We start from the raw sequence: 24488 nt of genomic DNA, 5'->3' as shown, positions 1-24488 counted from the left end.
TTTCTTTAAAAGAAAAATTTATTATAAAGGCACCCAAGTGTTGGGGCCCATTGGTTTTTTCCTAGTTAAATTCGACTCTGTGACAACTTCAATCAGCTTCAACTGTTTGACCAAAGTAATGTTTAACATGGAGAGAAGGCAAAGCCATCTACTGAGTGGGGCTCTCAATGGGCTCTGATCAGTGATGGATAGGGAAGGGGATACAATATGTACAAAGTACAGGTATCGGACCCCTTATCCGGAAACCCGTTATCCAGAAAGCTCCGAATTACGGAAAGCCTGTCTCCCATAGACTCCATTTTAATCACATAATTCAGAATTTTAAAACTGATTTTCTTTTTCTCTGTAGTAATAAAACAGTACCTTGTAATTGATCCCAACTAAGATATAAATAATCCTTATTGGATGCAAAACAATCCTATTGGGGTTAATTCATGTTTTATTGATTTTTTAGCAGACTTAAGGTATGGAGATCCAAATTACGGAAAGACCCCTTATCCGGAATACCCTTGGTCACGAGCATTCTGGATAATGGGTCCTATACCTGTATATATGCCTAACTTTATTTATAAAATGTTAAAAGGATATGCAGCCCTGTACAATCTTATAGTATACACAAATACACACATATACCGGCTACTGTCTCATTACGAGAGATTTCAATGAAGAGACCCTTAATATTTCTGAAGATGTTAAAATACATTATTATTATTGCCTATTCTATCAAATAGCATTTTTAAATGATTTGTCGCATGAATCTGGCACAGCCAATTACCCCGGGCAGTGAGGGTTGGGCTTATTGCAGTGAGTTGTGTGTGCAAAAGTACATATAGTGGAAAGTGAATCCCTTTCCAAGCAGTGACATGGAGGGAGCAGGAGGCCCAAGGCGCTGGCACTGCTCCACGTGCGTTATAATGCTTGAAGGAAGATATCATTTCACAGCTAATCCAGCCGACAGGAGAAACTGTCATACCAGCTCCAGATTGGATTTAGTTAAGAGCGGAAGCAAGGGGCATTTTTAGGTGTGTAAAATAGTAGGCAATTGGATGCAGTATACAGGAAGGGGGGTGGGAAGCTTTGCGTCCCTAGGGTGATATACCCCCCTCACTCTTTTCTCTGCAACTTTCACTCTCCATCTCGTTGCTTCTTCAGAAGGAATGAACCGAGTCATCAGGCTGGCGAAATCTGACTCTTCCCCAGGGTGATCTCTGGTGGCAGCTGAGGAGTCAGTGCTGTGTCTGGATGCACTTCACAGCTCACACAGCCTTATTTTCCCTGCCTATTCCGTGCAATGCTTGTGTGCCCACAGGCCCGTCACCAACTGTACAAATACACAGCCGTGTCTCGCTATGGAAGGGGGCCCAAACACAGACTCATGCTGGGAAGTTGCAGCATGAGTTCCTGAGGGTAGTGCGTATCTGCGTGGGCTGCCCAGCAGAGGTGGCATTGGGTGATACTAAAGAAACTGAAACACTTTAATTGCTAAGGAAGAGAAATACACTTAGAAACACTCTATAAAAATGCAAATAAATGAGTTCTTAATCTTTTATATAGATTGGTAATGGTCATGATTCAGACGAATAATTTGGGGCATATTTATTAAAGGCATGGCAAATGTTTTTCACACTTTGCACCCTGACCCCTTTTCCCATTAATGCAATACTGTATTTATGAGGGATGCCACATGTGCATCCACTTGGACACTCTCAAGTATGTCCAAATGCCCACATTTCAATTTCACGAGCTAGAGTTAACCAATGGACACAAGGGGATAGGAAACCCTGTACTTATGGCAGGGTTTATGGCAATTTGCACTCCTTAGGGCTCTTTCACTTGTGCCCATGGGGTCAGTACATTTTGTAAATCCTAGTGTAGGGTGATGATCTTATTTTGGTTCCATCCAGGGCTGTTTTTTTTTGTTTGGGGCCCTGGGCAATTAAATATTTTCTGAAGGTCCACATTATTTATAAGAACCAGGAAATTCCAACCTGGAAGAAGCTGTGACTCCTGAAGGGCTCCAGGCTGGCAAAACAGATACCACCTTACCCTACAGGAGGGATCCCCAACCTTTTTTACTCGAGAGATAGAGATGTAGCGAACTGTTCGCCGGCGAACTAATTCGCGCGAACATCGGGTGTTCGCAAGTCCGCAAATTCGCGAACTTTTCGTGATGTTCGCAATTTGGGTTCGCCGGCACCGAAAAAATCGCAAAACTTACGATAACGGTACGAATTCTCCGAAAAAATCGCAAAACTTACGATAACGGTACGAAAAAGTCGCAAAACTTACGATAACGTTACGAATGATCCGAAAAAGTCGCAAAACTTACGATAACGGTACGAATGATCCGAAAAAGTCGCAAAACTTACGATAACGTTACGAATGATCCGAAAAAGTCGCAAAACTTACGATAACGGTATGAATGATCCGGAAAAGTCGCAAAACTTACGATAACGTTACGAAAGCTCAGAAAAAGTCGCAAAACTTACGATAACGTTACGAAAGCTCCGAAAAAGTCGCAAAACTTACGATAACGTTACGAAAGCTCAGAAAAAGTCGCAAAACTTACGTTAACTTTACGAAAGCGCCGGAAAATACGAAAAAGTCACAAAATTACCGATCACCGGCGTGTGTCAATTTTTCAGAGGTTTTTGCCCTTGATCCCCCTCCTGCATGCCACTGTCCAGGTCGTGGCACCCTTTAAACAACTTTAAAATCAGTTTTCTGGGCAGAAATGGCTTTTCTATTTTTTAAAGTTCGCCTTCCCATTGAAGTCTATGGGGTTCGCAAAGTTCGCGAATATTCGCAATTTTCGGCGGAAGTTCGCGAACAGGTTCGCGAACTTTTTTTTTGAGGTTCGCTACATCCCTATCGAGAGATACATTCAAATGGAAAAAGTGTTGGGGAGCAACACCGGTATAAAAAAATGTACCTGTGGGTGTCAAATAAGAGCTAGGATTGGCTATTTGGTAGTCCCTATGTAGACTGGCAGCCTTCAGGAGGCTCTGTTTGGCACTACACTGGGTTTTTATGCAACCAAAACTTGCCTCCAAGCCAGAAATTAAAAAAATAAGAACCTGCTTTGTGGCCACTGGGAGCAACATCCAAGGCGTTGGTGAGCAATATGGTGCTCGCAAACCACTGGTTGGGGATCACTGCCCTACGGTTACCATCTTTTCCTACTTTTATATTCTTGCCCCACTATATCCCATACATCTTCTCACAACTTCTGTTTTGAGGCACCCCACTACAGTGGGCTTATGGATGTCTCCCTCTTTTTGGACCCTCTTCCCCAAAGTCAGCTATCCCCCCACACCCCCAATAGAAAGTCTATAGTGGATAATGACTAATTGCATCATCAGGAGGCATATGAATGGGATTCCATATAAGAAGCTGCAGTCTAGTAAACATAGTCCAAGGAAGCACCCGCATCCAATTTGCACTACTGATTCAATCTGACTGCAATGAGACTATACATGTTTGCCATCTTAGTTTAAAGCTCGTAATTTTACATTAGGACCACTGACATCTATTGAAGTTACTTGCAGTTATTGAGACCTTTAGACAAGGATACAATGGTGATGTGACCACAAAATGCATACAGACAGAGTGCTTGGACAGAAGTGCTTTGACTGAGCACTATGCCCCCTTACATCTGTGGTCTTCATAAATGACGCCTTTTCTTTTTCTCAAGCAATTTGTGTTGTCAGAATCTTATTATTGTAGGATATTGCCCCATTTTGACCAGATCATGCCTTGTTATGCAGAGCCAAATCCTAGTAATTTGCCCCAAGCCACACCCACTTTACTGAAAGCCTTGCCCAGTGAAGTAGCAATAGAAAAAGCAGACCCTGTGGTCATGGGGGAGGTAGACAGGGGGGCCCTCATCTGCTTCCCCCATTGTTGCATATAAATCCCTACTCCCCACAGGCTCTTAGGTAGCAGAGTGGGCAAGGAGTGAGGATTTATATATGAGCAGACGGGGATGTGTCTTGGTTAATTTGTACCGGGCCTCTCCAAAGATTTTTTTTTGGGGGGGGGGGGGGCAGGTGAAGAGTAGTAACAGCACTGGCCTTGCCCCTTTTTTGGATCAGAGTTTTATGCTATACCACCTGATCTACCGGTTTTCTCAATTATTATTATTATGAAGTATTTTTAAAGCGCAACATACTTTTTAATACACATATTGCATAGAAATGCTGTTTTCTTTAATGAAGTAAAGAGAATTGTGATTGTTGTGGGTGTGGGACTGACTTTCTAAATCCACAATAACAGTTAGTATTCCCTTTACAAGTGTATCACTTTGGGAGCAAATTGTATCACAAGCCCTTTAATAAAGAGGGTATTTGTGTACATCATAGAAATGTAATACCCCCCGGGACAGAGCAGAGGCTACTGCAAAGCCCAAGCTTAAGGAGGAATTCAGACCATGTTACACAATGGTTGAGTGAACATTTTAAAACTTTATTTAGTGAGATTAGAGACTTTGTCCCAGAGGAGGAAGTGTGTGCTGCCAAACTGCTTAGCTCCTTATTCTAACCATGTTTGTGCCTCTAGAGAGCATAATGTCATTTAAGATGCAAAGCCTATTCCAGTTCTAGTGGATACCAGTTTAGTGACACTGACACCAAGCAGCCCTTTGGAGATACCAGATAACCCACCTAGCTCTATTCCTGTTCCTAAAAAGAAACCCTTTCCCCGCATCGAGCTCTCCTTACTTACCAGACTCTGTCAGTGTCATTGGCAGAAAGGGGTGTAGAATGACTTACCTTTAAAACCATGGCTTCTAAACAGTAGAACATTGGGTCCCTCTCACAAGCCCTTGGTGGAAATATCAAGAGGCACACCTAGAGTAATCCCAATAATCCCGAGTCCCTTTCTAGCTGTGGTCCTTTCACCAAGGCAGGGGTCATCTAGAGCAATGATCCCCCCCAGTGGTTTGTAAGAATCCCATGGATGGTTCTCCCAGTGGCTGCCAGTCTACATAGGGGCTACCAATAGCCAATCACAGACACATAATTGGCAGCCCTAGGAACTCTTTGCATGATTGTGCTGTTCTCCAACATTTTTTACATTTGAATGTAGCTTATGGGTAAAAAAAGGTTGGGAATCCCTGATCTAGAGAATACTAACCACACTATTTTTCTTGGTAGCGCACAGGACTGCTGTTGCATACTAGCCTTGCCTATCTTACATCTCTAGGGCATTCTATCTCAGGAGCTAGTAGGTTCTTGCACTACATCTTTATTAAGGTTTGCTCTTGGACTCCAGTACTGAGTCCTCCCCCTGAGCTAGCTGCACCTCAGGCCCTGTTTCAGATCCACCTCCTGCTGTAATGAAGTCTAGCATGAGAGTGAGCACATGTTTCCTCCCCTCTCATACACTAGGGGACCAGAAGAACTATTGGGCCAACTGGGAATATTTTTCTCAAGTGATGAGCAAATCTGTCCTGTTTCGCTCCACTAAAAAGTTCCATGCAGCAAAAATTAGCAAAATGCATTGGAGTCTAAAGTTCCTGGTGAGAGATATTTCTTATCACTATTTTCCTCTACAGGGCATATGGTACTGACTAAAGACTTACTGAGAACTATAGGAAAATAAACCCCCTGGGTGCTGTATATTAGCTTTCCCCCATTGCTGTTGAAGCTCTGACATCAGGCTTGGGGATGGGGCAAAGACTCTGTTAATGGAAGCTGACATGTCAAGCAGGGCCATGTTTACCATATAGGCGATTGAGGGCCCACGCCTAGGGTGGCAGCTTTAGAGTGGCATTATGGTAAATAAAAATGTTCCTGCCTGGCTGGCCCATGGCATATGGAAGTCTTAATCTACCTCAGTGTTTTCACGTTTATCCTGTTTTCCTCTCTGAGACAGTGAATATGTCCCGGACTGCCTCAGGGAAGCACCGGTGCATATACCAGAAATGCTCCAATAATTTATATACTTGATCAATGGGAAATATGGGCTGATGGAAGTGTCTGATTTCTGCTCTGGAAACGAAACCCATAGACATTTTATGGAAACTAAAATAATTGTGCAGTTGACTCTTACATATGCTTGCAGAGAAGATGCATGGAGAACAGTGGGAAAGAACAGCAGTAGGAGAGAATTGTGCAATCCCGTCTCGATGAATTTCTGGCTAGTCCTCTGCTTTCTCAAAAACATGAATGCTAAACAGATAAGAATTTGTCTGTTTCTAATTTTACGAACCAGACAGTTGCACTTTACTAGAATATGGCTTGGAAGGCAGAAGCACTTGAGTCTATTGTACAATTTCCGGTCAGATCCCTCCACCCACCGATACAGTGTCTTGATAGAGTTACAGGTTATAAACAGAGCCGTTTCCGCTCTCTAGTTGTGTAGTTAACTGATCTGCCTGCCATGTATAGTTCCTCAGATCAATGTCAGCGAAACGGCAGTGAACCTACATTAATTCCTGGCCAAGTTGCATCTGCTGTGGTGGAACTTTGATTCCTGAATAAGAAGAAGCTCCACTTTTGCCATTTGCACAAAAATCATTTGTCCTTTTTTTTGGTCTCTGGAGGTCTGTGGTAAGATAAAATATCATTTTGTTTCTCTTTTTTAAATAGAAATGCTACATAGGACTGTACAGGCTTGTATGTAAATAAAAATAGGATCATTTATATTTCAAAAAGTTTTTAGCTTGCTGTTTGATTTATACTTAGAGAACAATTTTAGATTTTCTGGAAAAAAAAATTCTATTTCATTTGGTAATAGACATTTATGGAAAGAAAGGAGACATCTCCTACAACTGAGTGCATATAGTGCAGATAATGAGTGAAAAAGTTTATATTCATCCAGAGCCTTTATTTTTTAGGATAAATCTATGCTCAAAAATAGCTCCGAGGTAGTATTTTTTATCTAAATATGTGTTTAGCTCAGCATTTATTCTCATACTGGTCTGGTGAGAGCAACTGGCTGTAACCATTAACTGTCCAAAATTATATTCAATTTCATACAGAATAAAAATCCTTGCAAGTAACTAATAAAAAGGTTTTACTAAGGGGCAGATTTATATAAATGTGAGTTTAGAGCTTAATACATAAAAACTGACCCATGTTCTATTTATTCCTATGGGATTTTTAAAAGTGTAAGTGGTGAGTTCTAACTTTCACCCATTGATAAATTTGCTTCTATAAATCCCATAGGAATGAATAGAACATGGGTGAGTTCTTGGGGCACATTTACCAACATCCGTTTTTTTCTTGGCTTAAAACACGATATGGTAAAAATTCGGAGTAAGCACGATAATTTCGGAAGTTCTTGACAATGCTTTTATCATTTGTACGAAAATATCGCAATTGAATTCCGAAAGTCGCTATATTTTCGTGCCGAAAAGTTCGTTATGCCACAAAAACCTTTCTGGCTTTGATGCTTTCCATGTCGGGCTTTGGAACCCTTCCATAGGACTCAATGGTACTCGACAGATCAAACCTGGTGAAAAGATAGTCCCGAGGAAAGTGTAACCAAAGCGTAAACAAATTCCGAAATGTTCGTATTGTTTGCGCAAACTACGATTTTTTTGTAGAAATTTAACGAAAACCACAAAAAACTTTTAAATGATTTACGAACTTTTTGCACACATTCTGAAATGTTCTATAAGTTAGAAAAAAGTTAGAAAAAATGCAAAATTATCTAAAAATTGTTTAGTATATGGCCCCCTATATCTATTTAGCTCTAAACTCACATTTTGATAAGTCTGCCCCTAAGGGTAAAATGAATTCTGTCAGTTTCAGATACCTCAGTACTTTGCATGCACTATAAATATGTAGACCTATACCCATCAGCTTCCTTTCTTTACTAGTCTTGACGATGACCTGTTGGGTGTGGCGTGGCTGGAACTAGAGAGATGATACTCTATGTACCGAGGTGAGAAGATTCAGATTCAATTGATCTTATTTTAAGTGTTTAGGGCTGTGACACATGGGGAGATTAGTCACTGCGCAACAAATCTCCTTTGTCGCAGGCGACTAATCTCCCCGAAATGCCATCCCACCGGTGAGAATGTAAATCGGCGGTGGGAAGGCATACGCGGTGGTGCGATTTGACTTCGGCAAATCGCGCCGTCGTGTATGCCATCCCACCGGTTATTTACATTGTAGCCGGCAGGATGGCATTTTGGGGAGAATAGTCGCTCACGACAAGGGAGATTTGTCGCACGGTGACTAATCTACCCATGTGTCACAGCCCTTAGGGCTCTGGCACACGGGGAGATTAGTCACCCGTGACAAATCTCCCTGTTCACGGGCGACTAATCTCCCCGAATTGCCATCGCACCGGCAAAAATGTAAGTCGCCGGTGGGATGGCACACGCTGCGCAGGCGATTGCGGCAAATGCCTTGCTACTTACATTTTCGCCGGTTGGATGGTAGTTCAGGGAGATTAGTCGCCCGTGACAAGGGAGATTTGTCGCGGGCGACTAATCTCCCCGTGTGCCAGAGCCCTTAGACACATGGAGCTAGTAGCAGCTACCTGTCATGGCTACTAAAACAGACAATTCTGGTCATTTACTGATAACTGTCTCTATGTGTTTTTTAGCAGAGGCAATTCTCAGTACTGTCTATGGCAGGGGATTTCCTGGTGTTTAGTAACCATGACAAGTAGCTGCTACTTAGTAGCTCTGTGTGTCTTCAACCTAAGGGCTGTGACACATGGGGAGATTAGTCGCCGCACGCCTATGGCATAGAGGCGGGACAGGCAATATATGATTGACAGCTCAGATTTTCAATTGCAATTACTTTATTTTTCCATTCAGTGGTAGCTAGATATCACCTAGATAGCAAATACATAAGATATTGGGGTGATACAAAGCTTGCCTTAATAACAGTGCCCACAAAATGGCGGCTGCCTGCTTGCTGTAACTATAAATTCCAAGACTGAAGGGGAAAAACATTAAATAATTGATACAGCGCAAGTAAAGTTTATTTTGCTCAACTAACATGATAGAAAAAGATTTGGAATTATTTCTTATGGTAAACATTCAAGCTATTTTAGTTCATTAATAGTTGAATTTGTGGATTTAATGTAACTGAATTTTTCAGCTTTGAGTTTTTCCTTAAATATGATAGCGATTGGAGGCGAAAGATTTATTAGAAAGCCAATTGATTCAGCAACCAAAAGAATATAAGTTGTTTACATAAAATAGCTGAAGAACTATCCAGGAACTGACTCAGGGAATGTTGGCAACCCTATCTGTATTTCTACTAAGCAAATCCCGTTACAACTCCAATGAAGGCGTCTTGAAAATATGCTTAAGGCTGATTTTATTATACTGGTGAATACTATAAATAAACTGAGTTGGCAAATAGCACAAATTCCATCATTGGTTAGAATTCTGGGCACATTTACTAAAAGTCAAAATTTTTCATTTTGACTTTTAAATTTCATTTTTTTTCTTGATAGAATACAGTAAAAAATTATGAAATTTGGAAAAATACTATTACTAGTGTTTGTCGATTTGCAATCTTATGAATTCTATAGATGCACTGAATCCTGGATTTGTTCAGGATTTACACAAATCTAGGTGCTTTTTGCTGGGTATTGGATTTGGCAAAATTCGAAGGGTGAGATTTACTAATCCACGAATCCGAATCCAGAAAGTGAAAAATTCGGATTGGAAACGAAAATTTTGCCATCTTTTCGTCACCGTTGCGACTTTTTCGTATTTGTCGCTGCTATTTCGTCGGCGCCGCGACTTTATCGTATTTTGCGTGACTATTTTGTTGCCGTCGCGATTTTTTTGTATTGAGCGATTGTAAGCGATGGAAAAACCAATCTGATTTTTTCGCAACGGCGATGAAAAAATTGCGGAAATTATACGAAAAAGTCGCGACGGCAACGAAAAAGTCGCAAAAATACCGATCATTACGAAAAAAACGCATTCGGGTGCCTTTGGACCATTCGTGGATTAGTAAATCTCCCCCTAAGTGTTCATCTGAACCAAACAGCTCTGGTTAATGGAATGTGAACACTTCTATTTTCAATGTAATCGTTTCTTTAAAATGTTGCTACAGGTATGGGATCCGTTATCCGGAAACCTGTTATCCAGAATGTTCCCGGATTATAGAATGGTCATGAGTGAATTTTTTTAGCAGGCATAGATTCGCAATGAATTTCCGCATTTCGCCATTGGCAAATTGTTTTGCAGAACTTGTTTTGCAAAATTTGTCACGCGCAAACAAAAAAAAAAGTTGCAGTCATGTCAAAATAGGTGCAGTCGTGTCAAATGGGGTGTGGGCCTGTCAAAAATGGGCGCGGCCCCAGACACATTTCGCTGATTTTTTGCCGTTTCACGAATTTTGCTGTTGTTTTGTGAATTTTTCAGGACAGATGCGCTCATCACCACTCTGTAATAATTAAACAGTACCTGTACATGATCCCAACTAAGATATAATTACCCCTTATTGGGGGCAGAACAGCCCTATTGGGTTTATTTAATGGTTAAATGATTCCCTTTTCTCTGTAATAATAAAACAGTACCTGTACTTGATCCCAACTAAGATATAATTACCCCTTATTGGGGGCAGAACAGCCCTATTGGGTTTATTTAATGGTTAAATGATTCCCTTTTCTCTGTAATAATAAAACAGTACCTGTACTTGATCCCAACTAAGATATAATTACCCCTTATTGGGGCAGAACAGCCCTATTGGGTTTATTTCATGGTTAAATGATTCCCTTTTCTCTGTAATAATAAAACAGTACCTGTACTTGATCCCAACTAAGATATAATTACCCCTTATTGGGGGCAGAACAGCCCTATTGGGTTTATTTCATGTTTAAATGATTCCCTTTTCTCTGTAATAATAAAACAGTACCTGTACTTGATCCCAACTAAGATATAATTACCCCTTATTGGGGGCAGAACAGCCCTATTGGGTTTATTTCATGGTTAAATGATTCCCTTTTCTCTGTAATAATAAAACAGTACCTGTACTTGATCCCAACTAAGATATAATTACCCCTTATTGGGGGCAGAACAGCCCTATTGGGTTTATTTCATGTTTAAATGATTCCCTTTTCTCTGTAATAATAAAACAGTACCTGTACTTGATCCCAACTAAGATATAATTACCCCTTATTGGGGCAGAACAGCCCTATTGGGTTTATTTCATGGTTAAATGATTCCCTTTTCTCTGTAATAATAAAACAGTACCTGTACTTGATCCCAACTAAGATATAATTACCGTATATACTCAAGTATAAGCCGATCCGAATATAAGCCGAGGTACCTAATTTTACCTAAGAAAACTGGAAAAACTTATTGACTCGAGTATAAGCCTAGGGTGGGAAATGCAGCCGCTACTGCTAAGTTTCAATAATCAAATTATTTAATAAAAGGACACTCACAAGTGCTTACATGACTACCATATTAATAAACACAAGGTATGGGCTGGAAAATGAGGCACATCCAACATAAGATAACCACATGCAAGGTTGTACAGGTTAATATCTCAATTTAATTGCTACATTTTTGCACACAGGCACCCGGCACCACACACACAACTACAGGCACCCGGTATAACCCACAGTATAGCCCACAGTATAACCCACAGTATAGCCACATACCATGCCGGGCACTGCAGGACTACTCTTCACTGCAAAAATATTCCCAGCTTTAATAATTGCACTAAGATAAGACATAAATGTTACAGGCACAATGGGAAAATGTTTCTCGGATCCTATTAACAATTAATGGCAATGTTTGTTTAGATAAGGAGACCTCAACACACACAAACACCTACTGTATGCTCACTTTTACCTCCATTTATGTTGGAAAAGTTTCTTACACCCTACAGGGTATCATTTAGCTTTCTCTGTTTTGCCATTGTGTCATGCAATGATGAACTAACAAAATTCATTAACCAGAAATGATAAACTTTTGTACTGTCAACTTAGAGAGCAATGTACTACCTCAGGGAAGCAATAGAACCTGATCCATATGAATATACCTGGTAACTTGATCCTGCAAATCTGTGCAGCTGTACAGTGGGCTGGGTCTCATTTACCCAGACTTACAGGCCCTTAAAGTTGACAGTTGGTGTAGCCTAGTGATTTTAAGCGCACGTATGCATCCCCGCTCCCCATGTAACAGGCAGGTAAACACATTACATGCATGCTGTCGCACCCCCGCCGCACCGCCGAACCTTCCACGGCCGCAGAACTACTCGTCGCAGTGGCGAATTCGGCGCTTAAGCGCATCGCGAGCACCCCCGTGCATCCTACGAACGAGACGCCATGCACACATGGCCTGCATTCTGAGCAGGCATTTCCTCGCTGTCTCGCTGTCAGACAGCGTATGTGCAGAAAGTATGGTTTATTTGAACTTACTTGCGCTCTGAGGTAAGGTGCAGGAACCGGTGTAATACGGTACGTGCGGCTGACAGGCGCACAAACAAGCGAACTAGCATATGCGCATTACAGCGCGCCGGCAGGGCGGACACAAGTGGAGGTAGGTAGGTAGGAGGGAAGGTATACTCGAGTATAAGCCGAGACTTACTTTTTGAGCACATTTTTTGTGCTGAAAAACTCGGCTTATACTCGAGTATATACGGTACCCCTTATTGGGGGCAGAACAGCCCTATTGGGTTTATTTAATGGTTAAATGATTCCCTTTTCTGTGTAATAATAAAACAGTACCTGTACTTGATCCCAACTAAGATATAATTACCCCTTATTGGGGGCAGAACAGCCCTATTGGGTTTATTTAATGGTTAAATGATTCCCTTTTCTCTGTAATAATAAAACAGTACCTGTACTTGATCCCAACTAAGATATAATTCCTTACTGAAGGCAGAACAGCCCTATTGGGTTTATTTAATGGTTAAATGATTCCCTTTTCTGTGTAATAATAAAACAGTACCTGTACTTGATCCCAACTAAGATATAATTACCCCTTATTGGGGCAGAACAGCCCTATTGGGTTTATTTCATGGTTAAATGATTCCCTTTTCTCTGTAATAATAAAACAATACCTGTACTTGATCCCAACTAAGATATAATTACCCCTTATTGGGGGCAGAACAGCCCTATTGGGTTTATTTCATGGTTAAATGATTCCCTTTTCTCTGTAATAATAAAACAGTACCTGTACTTGATCCCAACTAAGATATACTCCTTATTGGAGGCAGAATAAGCCTATTGCGTTTATTCAATATTGAAATGATTTTTGGCAGACTTAAGTTATGGAGATCCAAATTACAGAAAGACCCATTATCCGGAAAACCCCAGGTCCCAAGCATTCTGGATAACAGGTCCCATATCTGTACAATTTAAATACGCAAATCGGGGTTCTAATTTGGTTTATTATTTTTTGAGTATAATTCAGTATTCGCCCAGATCTGCAAAAATTCTGAATTTTGGCGTCCCCATGTATGTATTTTTCAAGATTTATCAGTGTGAGAGAAGCTACTGTGGGAAGTTCCATCATTTTGTGTATAAACAGTAATAAAAGGCTTTCTTTATAAAATAGTTTGCATTTCCTGTTAATAAATCATAGACAATGATTTGGATTGGTTCCAGGTGCCCATAGAAGATCATGGTGTTAAATTAAACATGGCTGTTCTTTTTCAAAAGTTGCAGAAAAGAACCAAATTCTGTTGCCCAAAGCAGTTGCTTCAGTTATGATGAATTATGAACAATATATCCTGTGCAATCAATAGATTCTAAATACATTTTAGCTATTTATTAATGAGCCCATTTATTACCACTTGTTGTATGTCATGTATGTCCACAAGTGCAGTTGCAGTTCCTGTGCTTTCCCTGCAGTCAGTTGCGCATAAAAACACTTTTATTAAAGATCCTTGTGTCAAAATGCACTTCTTGCACTCCCCTATAGTTGCACTCCCCTATAGTTGCACTCCCCTATAGTTGCACTCCACCCCTGGCCCAGGCAGTAGCCCCAGGGTTCTCTCAGCACCCTACACCCATAACCACTGTGGTGCCAAAAGAATAGGGTGCACACGTCACTCACACCCTGAACACCAGTTATGCCGGACAGAAAACAACTGTGCCCAATTAGTGACAATAGGCCCAATAGGCTAGGCACAAGCAATTGCATCAAGAGCATTGCCTGACTGAGCCCTACTGAGAATTTTTTGAAATAGCACTTTACTCACTGCACTTGCTAACACACATGTGCCCTTATGTGCTTAAACATAATATTTTTTTGTTTCATGTTTCTTTGAAGTACCACTACACTTTTTTATTTTCATTAGTATTTGTCTAAAATGTCTAAAATAATACGTTTGTTTATAATTATTTTCATTATTTCATCTGCCCTCTATCAATGTGTCACTGTCTCATATTCTCAGGTTTTAACTGTTGTAGATGTTATTATATCTCAGGCTGGTTGGAAAAAGCATTACTTATCACCCCCAACAGACCTCCTATTATTTTATGATCCCCTTACTAGCAATCTGAAGGGGGAGTGGAATGGCATTTTTGTGGGCTTGGCAACTGGACACCCCAGAATGGACAACTCTCTAGGTTTTCTCATTAGATGTAGAAAGAGATACCATTAGCGATGGGGAAATGTTTCGCCAGGCATGGATTCGTGGCGAATTTCCGCGTTTCTCCATTGGCGGATTGTTTCGCGAAACGGATGAAAAAATTTGCCGTGGAAAAATTCGCTGCACGTCCAAAAATTGTCACCGGCGCCAAAAAAGAATAGTAGCGGGCGTTAAAAGAATAGCCGAGCAACGAAATAATAGCCGCAGGCGACAAAAGAATAGCCAAGCGACTAAATAATAGCTGCGGGCGACAAAATAATAGCCGCGGACGACAAAAGAATAGTTGTGGGCGACAATTTTTTTTTGCCGCACGGCATTTTCACCGTTTCGTGAATTTTTCGCCATTTTGCGGATCTTTTGAAAGATCCACTAATTTTTCAGCGAAGCGAAATGGAACAGATTCGCTCATCACTAGATACCATACAACTATGCTAGTAAATCTGAAAATCTGAACCAAAAATCTGAACATTTGACAATAGATGAACCTTTACCAGTCCAGTAATCTATGGCAACCAATCAGCTGTAAATCAGCCTCTTCCTTACATGAGATGTCTTCATTTGAAAAGGGACTTTACCAAAATCTTCAGCTGCCCCGGTAGAAAGCTTTAGTGAAATCCCGTATGTCTGATATTTTTTTCTGTATAGTATAGACTAGAGCTGTCCAATTTATTACATGCATTGGACCAATTAATTCTTATACAGCATGTTGGAGGGCTGGATTACATGTCATACAGTGAAATATATAGAACCCTTTTCTCTGTAATAATAAAACAGTACCTGTACTTGATCCCAACTAAGATATAATTACCCCTTATTGGGGGCAGAACAGCCCTATTGGGTTTATTTCATGGTTAAATGATTCCCTTTTCTCTGTAATAATAAAACAGTACCTGTACTTGATCCCAACTAAGATATACTCCTTATTGGAGGCAGAATAAGCCTATTGCGTTTATTCAATATTGAAATGATTTTTGGCAGACTTAAGTTATGGAGATCCAAATTACAGAAAGACCCATTATCCGGAAAACCCCAGGTCCCAAGCATTCTGGATAACAGGTCCCATATCTGTACAATTTAAATACGCAAATCGGGGTTCTAATTTGGTTTATTATCTTTTGAGTATAATTCAGTATTCGCCCAAATCTGCAAAAATTCTGAATTTTGGCGTCTCCATGTATGAATTTTTCAAGATTTATCAGCTTGGGAGACACTACTGTGGGAAGTTCCATCATTTTGGGTATGAACAGTAATGAAAGGCTTTCTTTATAATACCATACAACTATGCTAGTAAATCTGAAAATCTGAACCAAAAATCTGAACATTTGACAATAGATGAACCTTTACCAGTCCAGTAATCTATGGCAACCAATCAGCTGTAAATCAGCCTCTTCCTTACATGAGATGTCTTCATTTGAAAAGGGACTTTACCAAAATCTTCAGCTGCCCCGGTAGAAAGCTTTAGTGAAATCCCGTATGTCTGATATTTTTTTCTGTATAGTATAGACTAGAGCTGTCCAATTTATTACATGCATTGGACCAATTAATTCTTATACAGCATGTTGGAGGGCTGGATTACATGTCATACAGTGAAATATATAGAGCCTCTGACAATGCTAAGGGGCATAAAAATCCTTTGGCGGGCCACATCTGGCCCACGTGCCTCCAGTTGGACAGCCCTGGTCTAGATGTCCAGCTGGGATTAAGTAAGTGTGTAGAGGCATAACTAGAGACTTAAGGGTCTACTGCAAATGTTATAACTGATCTAACTAGTTGACACCGACTCTCTGTATACACCCATGTCCCTCTTCTCCTGCATTGATTTTTTTCTTTTTCTTGTGAAATATTGTATGTTTGTGTCACCTGGTCCCTAGGTCTTGGTGTAAACTTTTGCACTGCTGGTTTGTTAGAGCCCTTCATACACCACAGGTTGTTTATCGAGACCCTTTCATCCATATGTCTTTTATTTCACCTTCCCTGTTCTTACACAGATTTCCAAACCATGTCTATATTCTCCTTAAATACAGCATGATATTAAACATGACAGATATATAGAATTATTGCTGCCGAGTGCTAGATCAGAGCTCTTTCTCTCTTTAATACTGTATTCCATACCTTCTTTTGGTGAAAACATTCACTACACATAATTATTTTCTTTTTTTTCAGGATTTGTGTTGACGGCTGATTTGCCAGTTTGTACCTCCCCTAGATACATAATGAGAATATGGCTGGCAAGGTGCACCCTCCCGGTCCTGATAGTTTGCGTCCATTTACCAGAGAGTCCTTGGCTGCGATAGAGAAGCGCATTGAGGAGGACATCGCTCGGAAAGCCAAACAGATTGAGGTGCTCGATGAGAAAGTACCGACACCCAAAAATGGACTGGAGGCAGGAAAGAACTTGCCTCTTATATATGGGGATCCCCCACCCGAACTTATTGGGATTCCCATAGAGGAACTAGATTCTTTTTACAGCAACCAAAAGGTAACTTTTATAGAAATGTAGATGTTTCAGCTTCTCCATATTGACTAGGAGTCTAGGTGGATGAAACAGAAAGTAAAAATATAAATATAGCTTAGTGGGGTCTATAAGCGATATAGAAATATAATACCATATATATATGAAAAAAAATAATCCAATAACATATCTGCGTGTGGCAAAAGTAAGTGAATCCGTAGGATTATCTTTTAATTTGAAGGTGAAATCGAAGCCTGTTGTTTTCAGTCAATGGGATTATCAGGTGTTGAGATCAGGTGATCAGGAGTGAGAGACCCTGTTTTATTTAAAGATGGAATCCAGCAAAGCCTGGTCACGAAGACAACACATTTTTTGGGTGTGTATCATGGCTTGAATGAAGGAGGTGTCTGGGGACCTTCGAAAAAGAATTATTGATGCCCATAAAGACAGAAATGGTTACAAGACTATCTCTAAAGAATTTGGACTCCACCAATCAACAGTCAGAGAGATTATGTACAAATGGAGGAATTCAAGAGCTTTGTTACTCTACCCAGATGTGGTCGGCCATCAAAGATAACTCCAACTGCAAGGCGTCTAATAGTTTGAGGGGTTACAAAGGAACCCAGGGCAACTTCTAATCAACTGAAGGCCTGTCTCACATTGGTGAATGTTGATGTTCATGAGCCCACCATCAGAAGAACACTAAACAGCAATGTGTGTATGGCAGGGTAGCAAGGAGAAAGCCCCCCCAAAATATTACTGATTGACTACTGTTTGCTAAAGCTCATGTGGACAAACCAAAAGAATACTGGAAGAATGTTTTCTCGAGGGATGAAAAAAACATAGAACTTTTTGGCTTAAATTAGGAGCGTTAAATTTGGAGAAAGAAAAACATCTGTAAAACATGGTGGTGGGAGTGTTCTTGTTTGGGCCTGTTTTGCTGCATGTGTTAATGTGATGAAACCACCAGCATCCAAGAGCTGAAACTGTTCTGTATTGAGGAATGGGCTAAAATTCCTACAAGTCGATATGCAGGACTGATCAACAGTTACCATAAATATTTATTTGCAGGTTTTGCTGCACAAGGGGGTCACACCAAATACTGAGAGCACAACTCACTTCCTTTTGCCACCCGCAGTTATTTTATTTATCTTTTTTTTTCAATACAAACATGGGCAAATATAATAATTTTTGTTTCAATTGATTCACTAGGGGGGAGATTTATCAAAATACGAACGCTCGCTGATTTTTTCACGCCCGCACGATTTTTTGACCGCCCCGTGCGACTTTTTCAAACGCTTGCGTGCAAAAATTCGGAAAGGCTCTGCCGCTGTTTACAATCGGTACTAAAATTTAGTGACTTTCGGATCGCCAATATGATATTATCGTGACTAATACGATTTTTTTCGTAAGCATTTTCGTGATATTTGTGACATTTTCTTTTCCAATCCGAATTTTTTCCCATTCGGGATTCGAACTCGTGTTTTGATAAATCTGCCCCTAGGTTTCCTTCATCTACTTTTAGAACATTTTGCAAATCAGATGATATTTTAGGTCATTTTAAAAATTTAAAGAGAGTCAAAAATATTAAAAAAGTCAGAAATACTGATTTTAATCTATGCCCTACCCTGCCTCTTTCTTTAGGCTACATATAATTCTGCATGCATAGCAGCTAGGGATGGGTGAAATGATTTTCACAGCGAAAAAATTTGCCAATCGTCACTTCCTTTGACGTGGGCGTCGCTTTCTATGACGCGTGCGTCGGCTTTTGATGCATGTGTTGTTTTTTTACGTGTGCGTCATTCCTTTACCAAAGTTCACCCTTTTTCTAATGATCTCTTTCCATGTCCTGAACGGATTAGCAGCTCTCTGTACTCTCTCCATTTGTGTTTTATCTCTCAACAGACATTTATCGTCTTAAACAAAGGAAAAGCAATATTCCGATTCACAGCCACCAAAGCCTTATATCTACTGGATCCATTTAATCCAATCAGAAGAGGCGCTATTAAAGTCTTAATCCATTCATATCCTTTAATTAAGCCATTTTGCTGTTTTTGAGTGTTTAGAGTATTATTACCAGATCCCGCATGCTACACATAAAATACTGCCTTAACACTAAAAATGAGAGGCTTTAACCCTCTGTTCCAAACTTTTTCACTCTCATCACTGGATCATCATATCATCAAATATTGGACCATGGCTTCTGATGGGTAGGACTTAGAGAGCAACCATCTAATCCATTCAAAACATTGTAACATTGTATTTTTTCTTTCCAATTGGAGTCATTCATGGGACAGGGATAGAGGGATTTTCTGCAGCTGACTAAGCTTGTGTTTGGCTCAAGGAGATAAGTGTGGCTGCAGTGTAGAAATCATGGGCTTAAGCTTGTCTTATTCAAACATCAAAATGAACCCCACTGTGCATCAAAATGAATTCCATACGGCAGTGATGCCCAGCCAGTGGCTCGTTACTCACCAACCCCTTTGATGTTGCTCCCAGTGGCCTCAAAGTTGGTGCCCATTTTTGTATTTCTGACTTGGAGGCATATAGACCATGTGTACTGCTAAACAGAGCCTCTAGTAGTCTGCCAGTCCACATTGGGTTATCAGTTATCCAATTTGAGTCCTTATTGGTCACCTTCTAGGAAGGTTTTTGTGCTTGTGCTTGCTCCCCAGATTTTTTTTCATTGAAATGTTGCTCACGGGTAAAAAAGCTTTGGAATCCTTGCCATACTGTGTATGATCACCAACAAGTGGCTCGTGAGCAATTTGTTGCTGACCACCCCCTTTGAAGTTGCTCCCAGTGGCCACAAAGTAGGTGCCCATTTTTACATTTCTGGTTTTGGAAGCACAGAGACACAGTTTTACTCCAAGCAGAGCCTCTTGCAGGCTAGAAGTCCACATGGGGCTACCAAATAGCCAATCATAGCCCTTATTTGGCATCCCTAAGGAACTTTCATGCTTGTGAGATTTACAAGATTTACTACCAAATAAAGCCCCCTGTAAGCTGATAGGGTGCATAGAGGCCCCTAATAGCCAATCTTAGCCCTTATTTGGCTCCTCCATGAACATTTATGGTGCTTGTGTTGCTCCCCAAGTCTTTTTACATTTGACTGTGGCACCGGAGTAAGAAAGGTTGGGGACCCCTTATATAAAGTATGGTAGGGGTTGCAAAGTGAGAGGGTTGATGCTGAGTTATCTTCTGTGGAAATATTTTGGATGTTTTAAAGTTTAAAAATTGGCTTGGTATGGAATATCACACACATCAAATAAGAAGGAGAAGCCAGAAAACCTTAAGTGTTAGGAAAAGCACATAGAATCCTCATTTAATGATCATGTATGCAGTAATAATAACAGAGCCAACAACCACAATGTCCACTGTTCTATAAAGTAACAAAACAGAAAAATCAATAACACTTGTATATTACAAAAGTAGTTGAGTCTGACTTTTCTCTTTTAAGTGGTTCGTTACAATGAGCAGGAAGTGGGACCTGAACTAGAGTCCTTACTGGGACCTGAACTAGAGTCCTTAGTGGGACCTGAACTAGAGTCCTTAATGGGACCTGAACTAGAGTCCTTACTGGGACCTGAACTAGAGTCCTTAGTGAGACCTGAACTAGAGTCCTTACTGGGACCTGAACTAGAGTCCTTACTGGGACCTGAACTAGAGTCCTTACTGGGACCTGAACTAGAGTCCTTACTGGGACCGGAACTAGAGTCCTTACTGGGAGCGGAACTAGAGTCCTTACTTGGACCTGAACTAGAGTCCTTACTGGGACCTGAACTAGAGTCCTTACTGGGACCTGAACTAGAGTCCTTCCTGGGACCTGAACTAGAGTCCTTACTGGGACCTGAACTAGAGTCCTTACTGGGACCTGAACTAGAGTCCTTACTGGGACTGGAACTAGAGTCCTTACTGCGACTGGAACTAGAGTCTTTACTGGGACTGGAACTAGAGTCCTTACTGGGACCTGAACTAGAGTCCCATTACCTTTCAAGCCATTTACAGCAAGCTCATGGTCTTATCATGTTTTCTGTTTAAATGACTGCATTTCTGTGTTTTCCTTAACTTCTTTATCACATTGTTTAGCTTATTTATTATGTTTACCATCTTAACAAATTGTGTTTTTATGACCATGAGTGACCCACCACCCTGGTCCAAGAATGTAGAGTAAGTGACCTTCCTGCACAATGCAGAAATGTTTCTGTTGTGTATATATACAGAATAGGAGTGCTTTTGTTATTGCCTATGGGCCCAAGCTTGGTTACCTGCTTTATTGACATTGTCTGTCCTTAATATTTTTGTTACAGCTATAATGCATGTATTTGTATATGCTTCATAGGATCGAGCCAAAAAAACCCTATTAAGTTATCTAATGCAAACACAGGCTGTGACATTGAATATATTGCTACATAGAGCTGAAACAGCCATTTTATGCTCTGCTGATGCTTGCTTTTGATTGGTGAGTGGAGTAAGATTTGCCTAGCCCAATCAATCTCTATATTTGTTGCCTTACTCTGCATATTGCACTGCTTTGAGTCCAATATTTCACACTTTGTATTATTTATGTTACTTAATTCATATCTCTGCTATTAATCCATAGTGTCTTGTTGGCTTTATCTGCTTCTCTGACTGTGTAGGAGCATCATCTGTCCATGTTGCTTCTCAGCTAATCATTTCCTTTGTTTTCTGGTTCTGACTTCTAGGTACACGTTTACTGGAATTTACACCTTTGAGTCCTTAATAAAAATCCTGGCTCGGGGTTTTTGTATTGACAGTTTTACATTCCTCAGGGATCCGTGGAACTGGCTGGATTTCTGTGTCATTGTTATGGCGTAAGTGGAAGGTAGACATTGTGGTAACTAACCTGCTTGCTTATATAGATATATCCATAGATAGATATAGAGCTATCCATAATTATTGATATTTATGGAAATAAATGTATAAAAAAAAAAATGTCAATGTTGGTGTACAAATGACCCACTGGGTCTTACTGGCAGCATATTTGTGTAATTTGGCAGTTATGCAGGTTTTGCAATATAAGACACTTAACCACCAATGTATTTGCAGAATAAGATTATTCTAAGGCTGCTCTACCAAAGGTAGATCAATTCAATGACATTATAAAAGACTCACCCAAGACACTTACCCCTTTAACCTTTGAATCTCTATCTCTCTCTCTGCAACCAATTGTAGTGTTGTTCCATACAGTCCTCCAAACTGTTGCTATTGTGCGCTATGCAATTTTACTGGCTAATTGTACACTGATCATGTGATTTCTTTTTACCCCAAGGAATGATCAATTCATCACTTAAGGCAGTGCAGAGAGAGAGGGAACTTTTTGGGGATGGGCTCAATTTAAAGACCTGTATAAAAGGACTCAACTTTTGGCCTTGTGCCTTTCTATGGTCATAGAACTCCCTATGACTTATAATATCCCTATATCTTACAAAAGAGGTTACACAGTTATATAATATTTAGGGATACACCGAATCCGGTATTCGGTTCGGTATTCGGACTTTTTCATAAGGGTTTGAATTCAGCCGAATCCGCAGTCCTGGCCATATGCTTGGAAGGGTTGTCTCCACATAAACATGGTGTGTAAATTTTTTCAGTTTGGTATTCGGCCAAATCCCTTAACATGGATTCAGGTGTTCGGCCAAACCCGATAAACTGGGCTAAGTTCATCCCTAATAATATTCAAGCGCCATATACTGTATAACCAGTTACAATCAGTGCTTAATTATATACATTGTGTCACGTGACGCACTAAAACTTGTTTATTACGAAAAAATTTACCCAACTGCCTCGTGCCTTTATATGGTCACGGATTTCTTTGGTGACATCTAATATCTTTATATGGTAAAATAACGTACATTGTTACATTGTTACATGGTACATTGTTCCATATATAGAATATATTTCTCTCTATGGCAAACCTGCATGTTCCTAGGGACCCCAGCTTGCATGTAGGCTATATCATGACACCTATAGGCATGACCCTGTCTACCAAATTTGGTTTCTGTTGTCTCTTTTTCTCTCCTTAGTTACACCACAGAGTTTGTAGATTTGGGGAATGTGTCTGCCCTTAGGACATTCCGTGTACTCCGTGCTCTTAAAACAATTACAGTTATTCCAGGTTTGTATCTGCATCTTTGTTGGCATCTCCATGCTGTTATCCTTATAACGGTTACAGTGGATACTGATAGTATTTTATACCAACTTACCAGGATTAACTAACTTAGTGTGGGCTAACAGTGTATTTTTGTCCTTTTCCGAATGTGTGTATTGATATGTGAAGGCACAGGTATTGGACCCCTTATCCGGAAACCCATTATCCAGAAGACTCCATTGTAATCAAATAATTCTCATTTTGAAATGGTTTCCTTTTTCTCTGTAATAATAAAACAGTACCTTGTACTTGATCCCAACTAAGATATAATTAATCATTATTAGAGCCAAAACATTCCTATTGGGTTTAATTACTGTTTAAATAATTTTTTTAGTAGACTTAAGATAGGAGATCCAAATTAAGGAAAGACCCCTTATCCGGAAACCACCAGGTCCCGAGCATCTTGGATAACAGGTCCCATACCTGTACATTAAACTTTTTAATGACAATAGCCCTGTTTATATACATACTGTGAGTTCAGGCCAATCGTCTTATTATGTTGCTCATTTTACACTGTAACTGATTCACACCTTTTGGATGTATTTTCACTGTATCACTTACAATGACTAGATGTTTTTTTTTCCATATCGTCCAGAGCCACCTTGAACCTTTTTGCCCCGTGTGCTTGAAGGATCTGTTAATTACACAGTGAAGGTTTAAAGGAAATGTCAATCATAGGCATGTTATGAAAGTCTATAGACTTCACATTGGCCATAATGGAAATATTATTTTAAAAAGTATTTAACAATACTGGCCTCTCCATAATATGAATATGTTGAATCTTCTTGACTTTTAATGCATTTTTGACATTTAGGTGTGCAAAAAGTCTAATGTTTGTTAAGGCCTTGGGTCAGGGTCGGACGGGGGGTGCAGGGCCCACCGGGGCTGCTGCCCCAGGGGCCCCTCACCTCCACAAGGTGCCTCACCCAGCCGTGGCCCCCGACACACACCTCTAAACCCCCCCATAGGGGCCCCTGTCTGACGTCCTCCCCTGAACATTATGTGAAATGCGTCAGGGGAGGACATTGGAGGCCAGAGGAAGCAGCAATAGTGTTGGGTCTGGGTCGCTGGAGCCCACCAGGTATTTTCCCGGTGCCCTGGTGGCCCAGTCTGACCCCGCCTTGGGTTCTCTTCCACAAAGCAAACCCACAATGGAACATTTATCTATTCCAAGGAGCATCTTTCTCAGTGGCCAGTGGGTGATAATTTTTGCTGTATATAGAAATAAATTAAGAATCCAAGGGCTTATAAGGTGTTCAGCAGCTACTTGTATAGATTTAGTTGTTAATAATTTGATTTGGTTTGATTTTGCCCAATGCACATTGCTCTGTAG

At 40.4% G+C, this 24488-nt stretch overlaps 1 protein-coding gene across 9 annotated transcripts in view; it reads left to right on the top strand.

Annotated features, from left to right (window-relative positions):
• Positions 1 to 24488, top strand: part of scn4a (sodium channel, voltage gated, type IV alpha subunit) — a 102047-nt gene that overhangs the window by 38349 nt on the left and 39210 nt on the right. For 8 of the 9 annotated variants that reach the window (XR_004220652.1, XR_004220653.1, XM_018089322.2 and 5 more), the window contains exons 2-6: positions 16695 to 17010; positions 18889 to 19007; positions 21064 to 21153; positions 21690 to 21818; positions 23031 to 23122. Coding sequence is in view for 7 of the 9 variants with exons in the window: in XM_018089322.2 (XP_017944811.2) it covers positions 16753 to 17010; positions 18889 to 19007; positions 21064 to 21153; positions 21690 to 21818; positions 23031 to 23122 (688 nt within the window). In the remaining 2 variants the exon portion in view is untranslated. Of the gene's footprint in view, positions 1 to 6352; positions 6552 to 7825; positions 7891 to 16694; positions 17011 to 18888; positions 19008 to 21063; positions 21154 to 21689; positions 21819 to 23030; positions 23123 to 24488 lie in introns of those variants that run through there. The other variant, XM_031894526.1, reaches the window with a different exon arrangement.

Source organism: Xenopus tropicalis, chromosome 10 (assembly GCF_000004195.4).
Source record: "Xenopus tropicalis strain Nigerian chromosome 10, UCB_Xtro_10.0, whole genome shotgun sequence".
Lineage (NCBI taxonomy): Eukaryota > Metazoa > Chordata > Amphibia > Anura > Pipidae > Xenopus > Xenopus tropicalis.
Note: the sequence above shows the minus strand (reverse complement) of the source record. Positions and strands in the feature narration are given on the sequence as shown.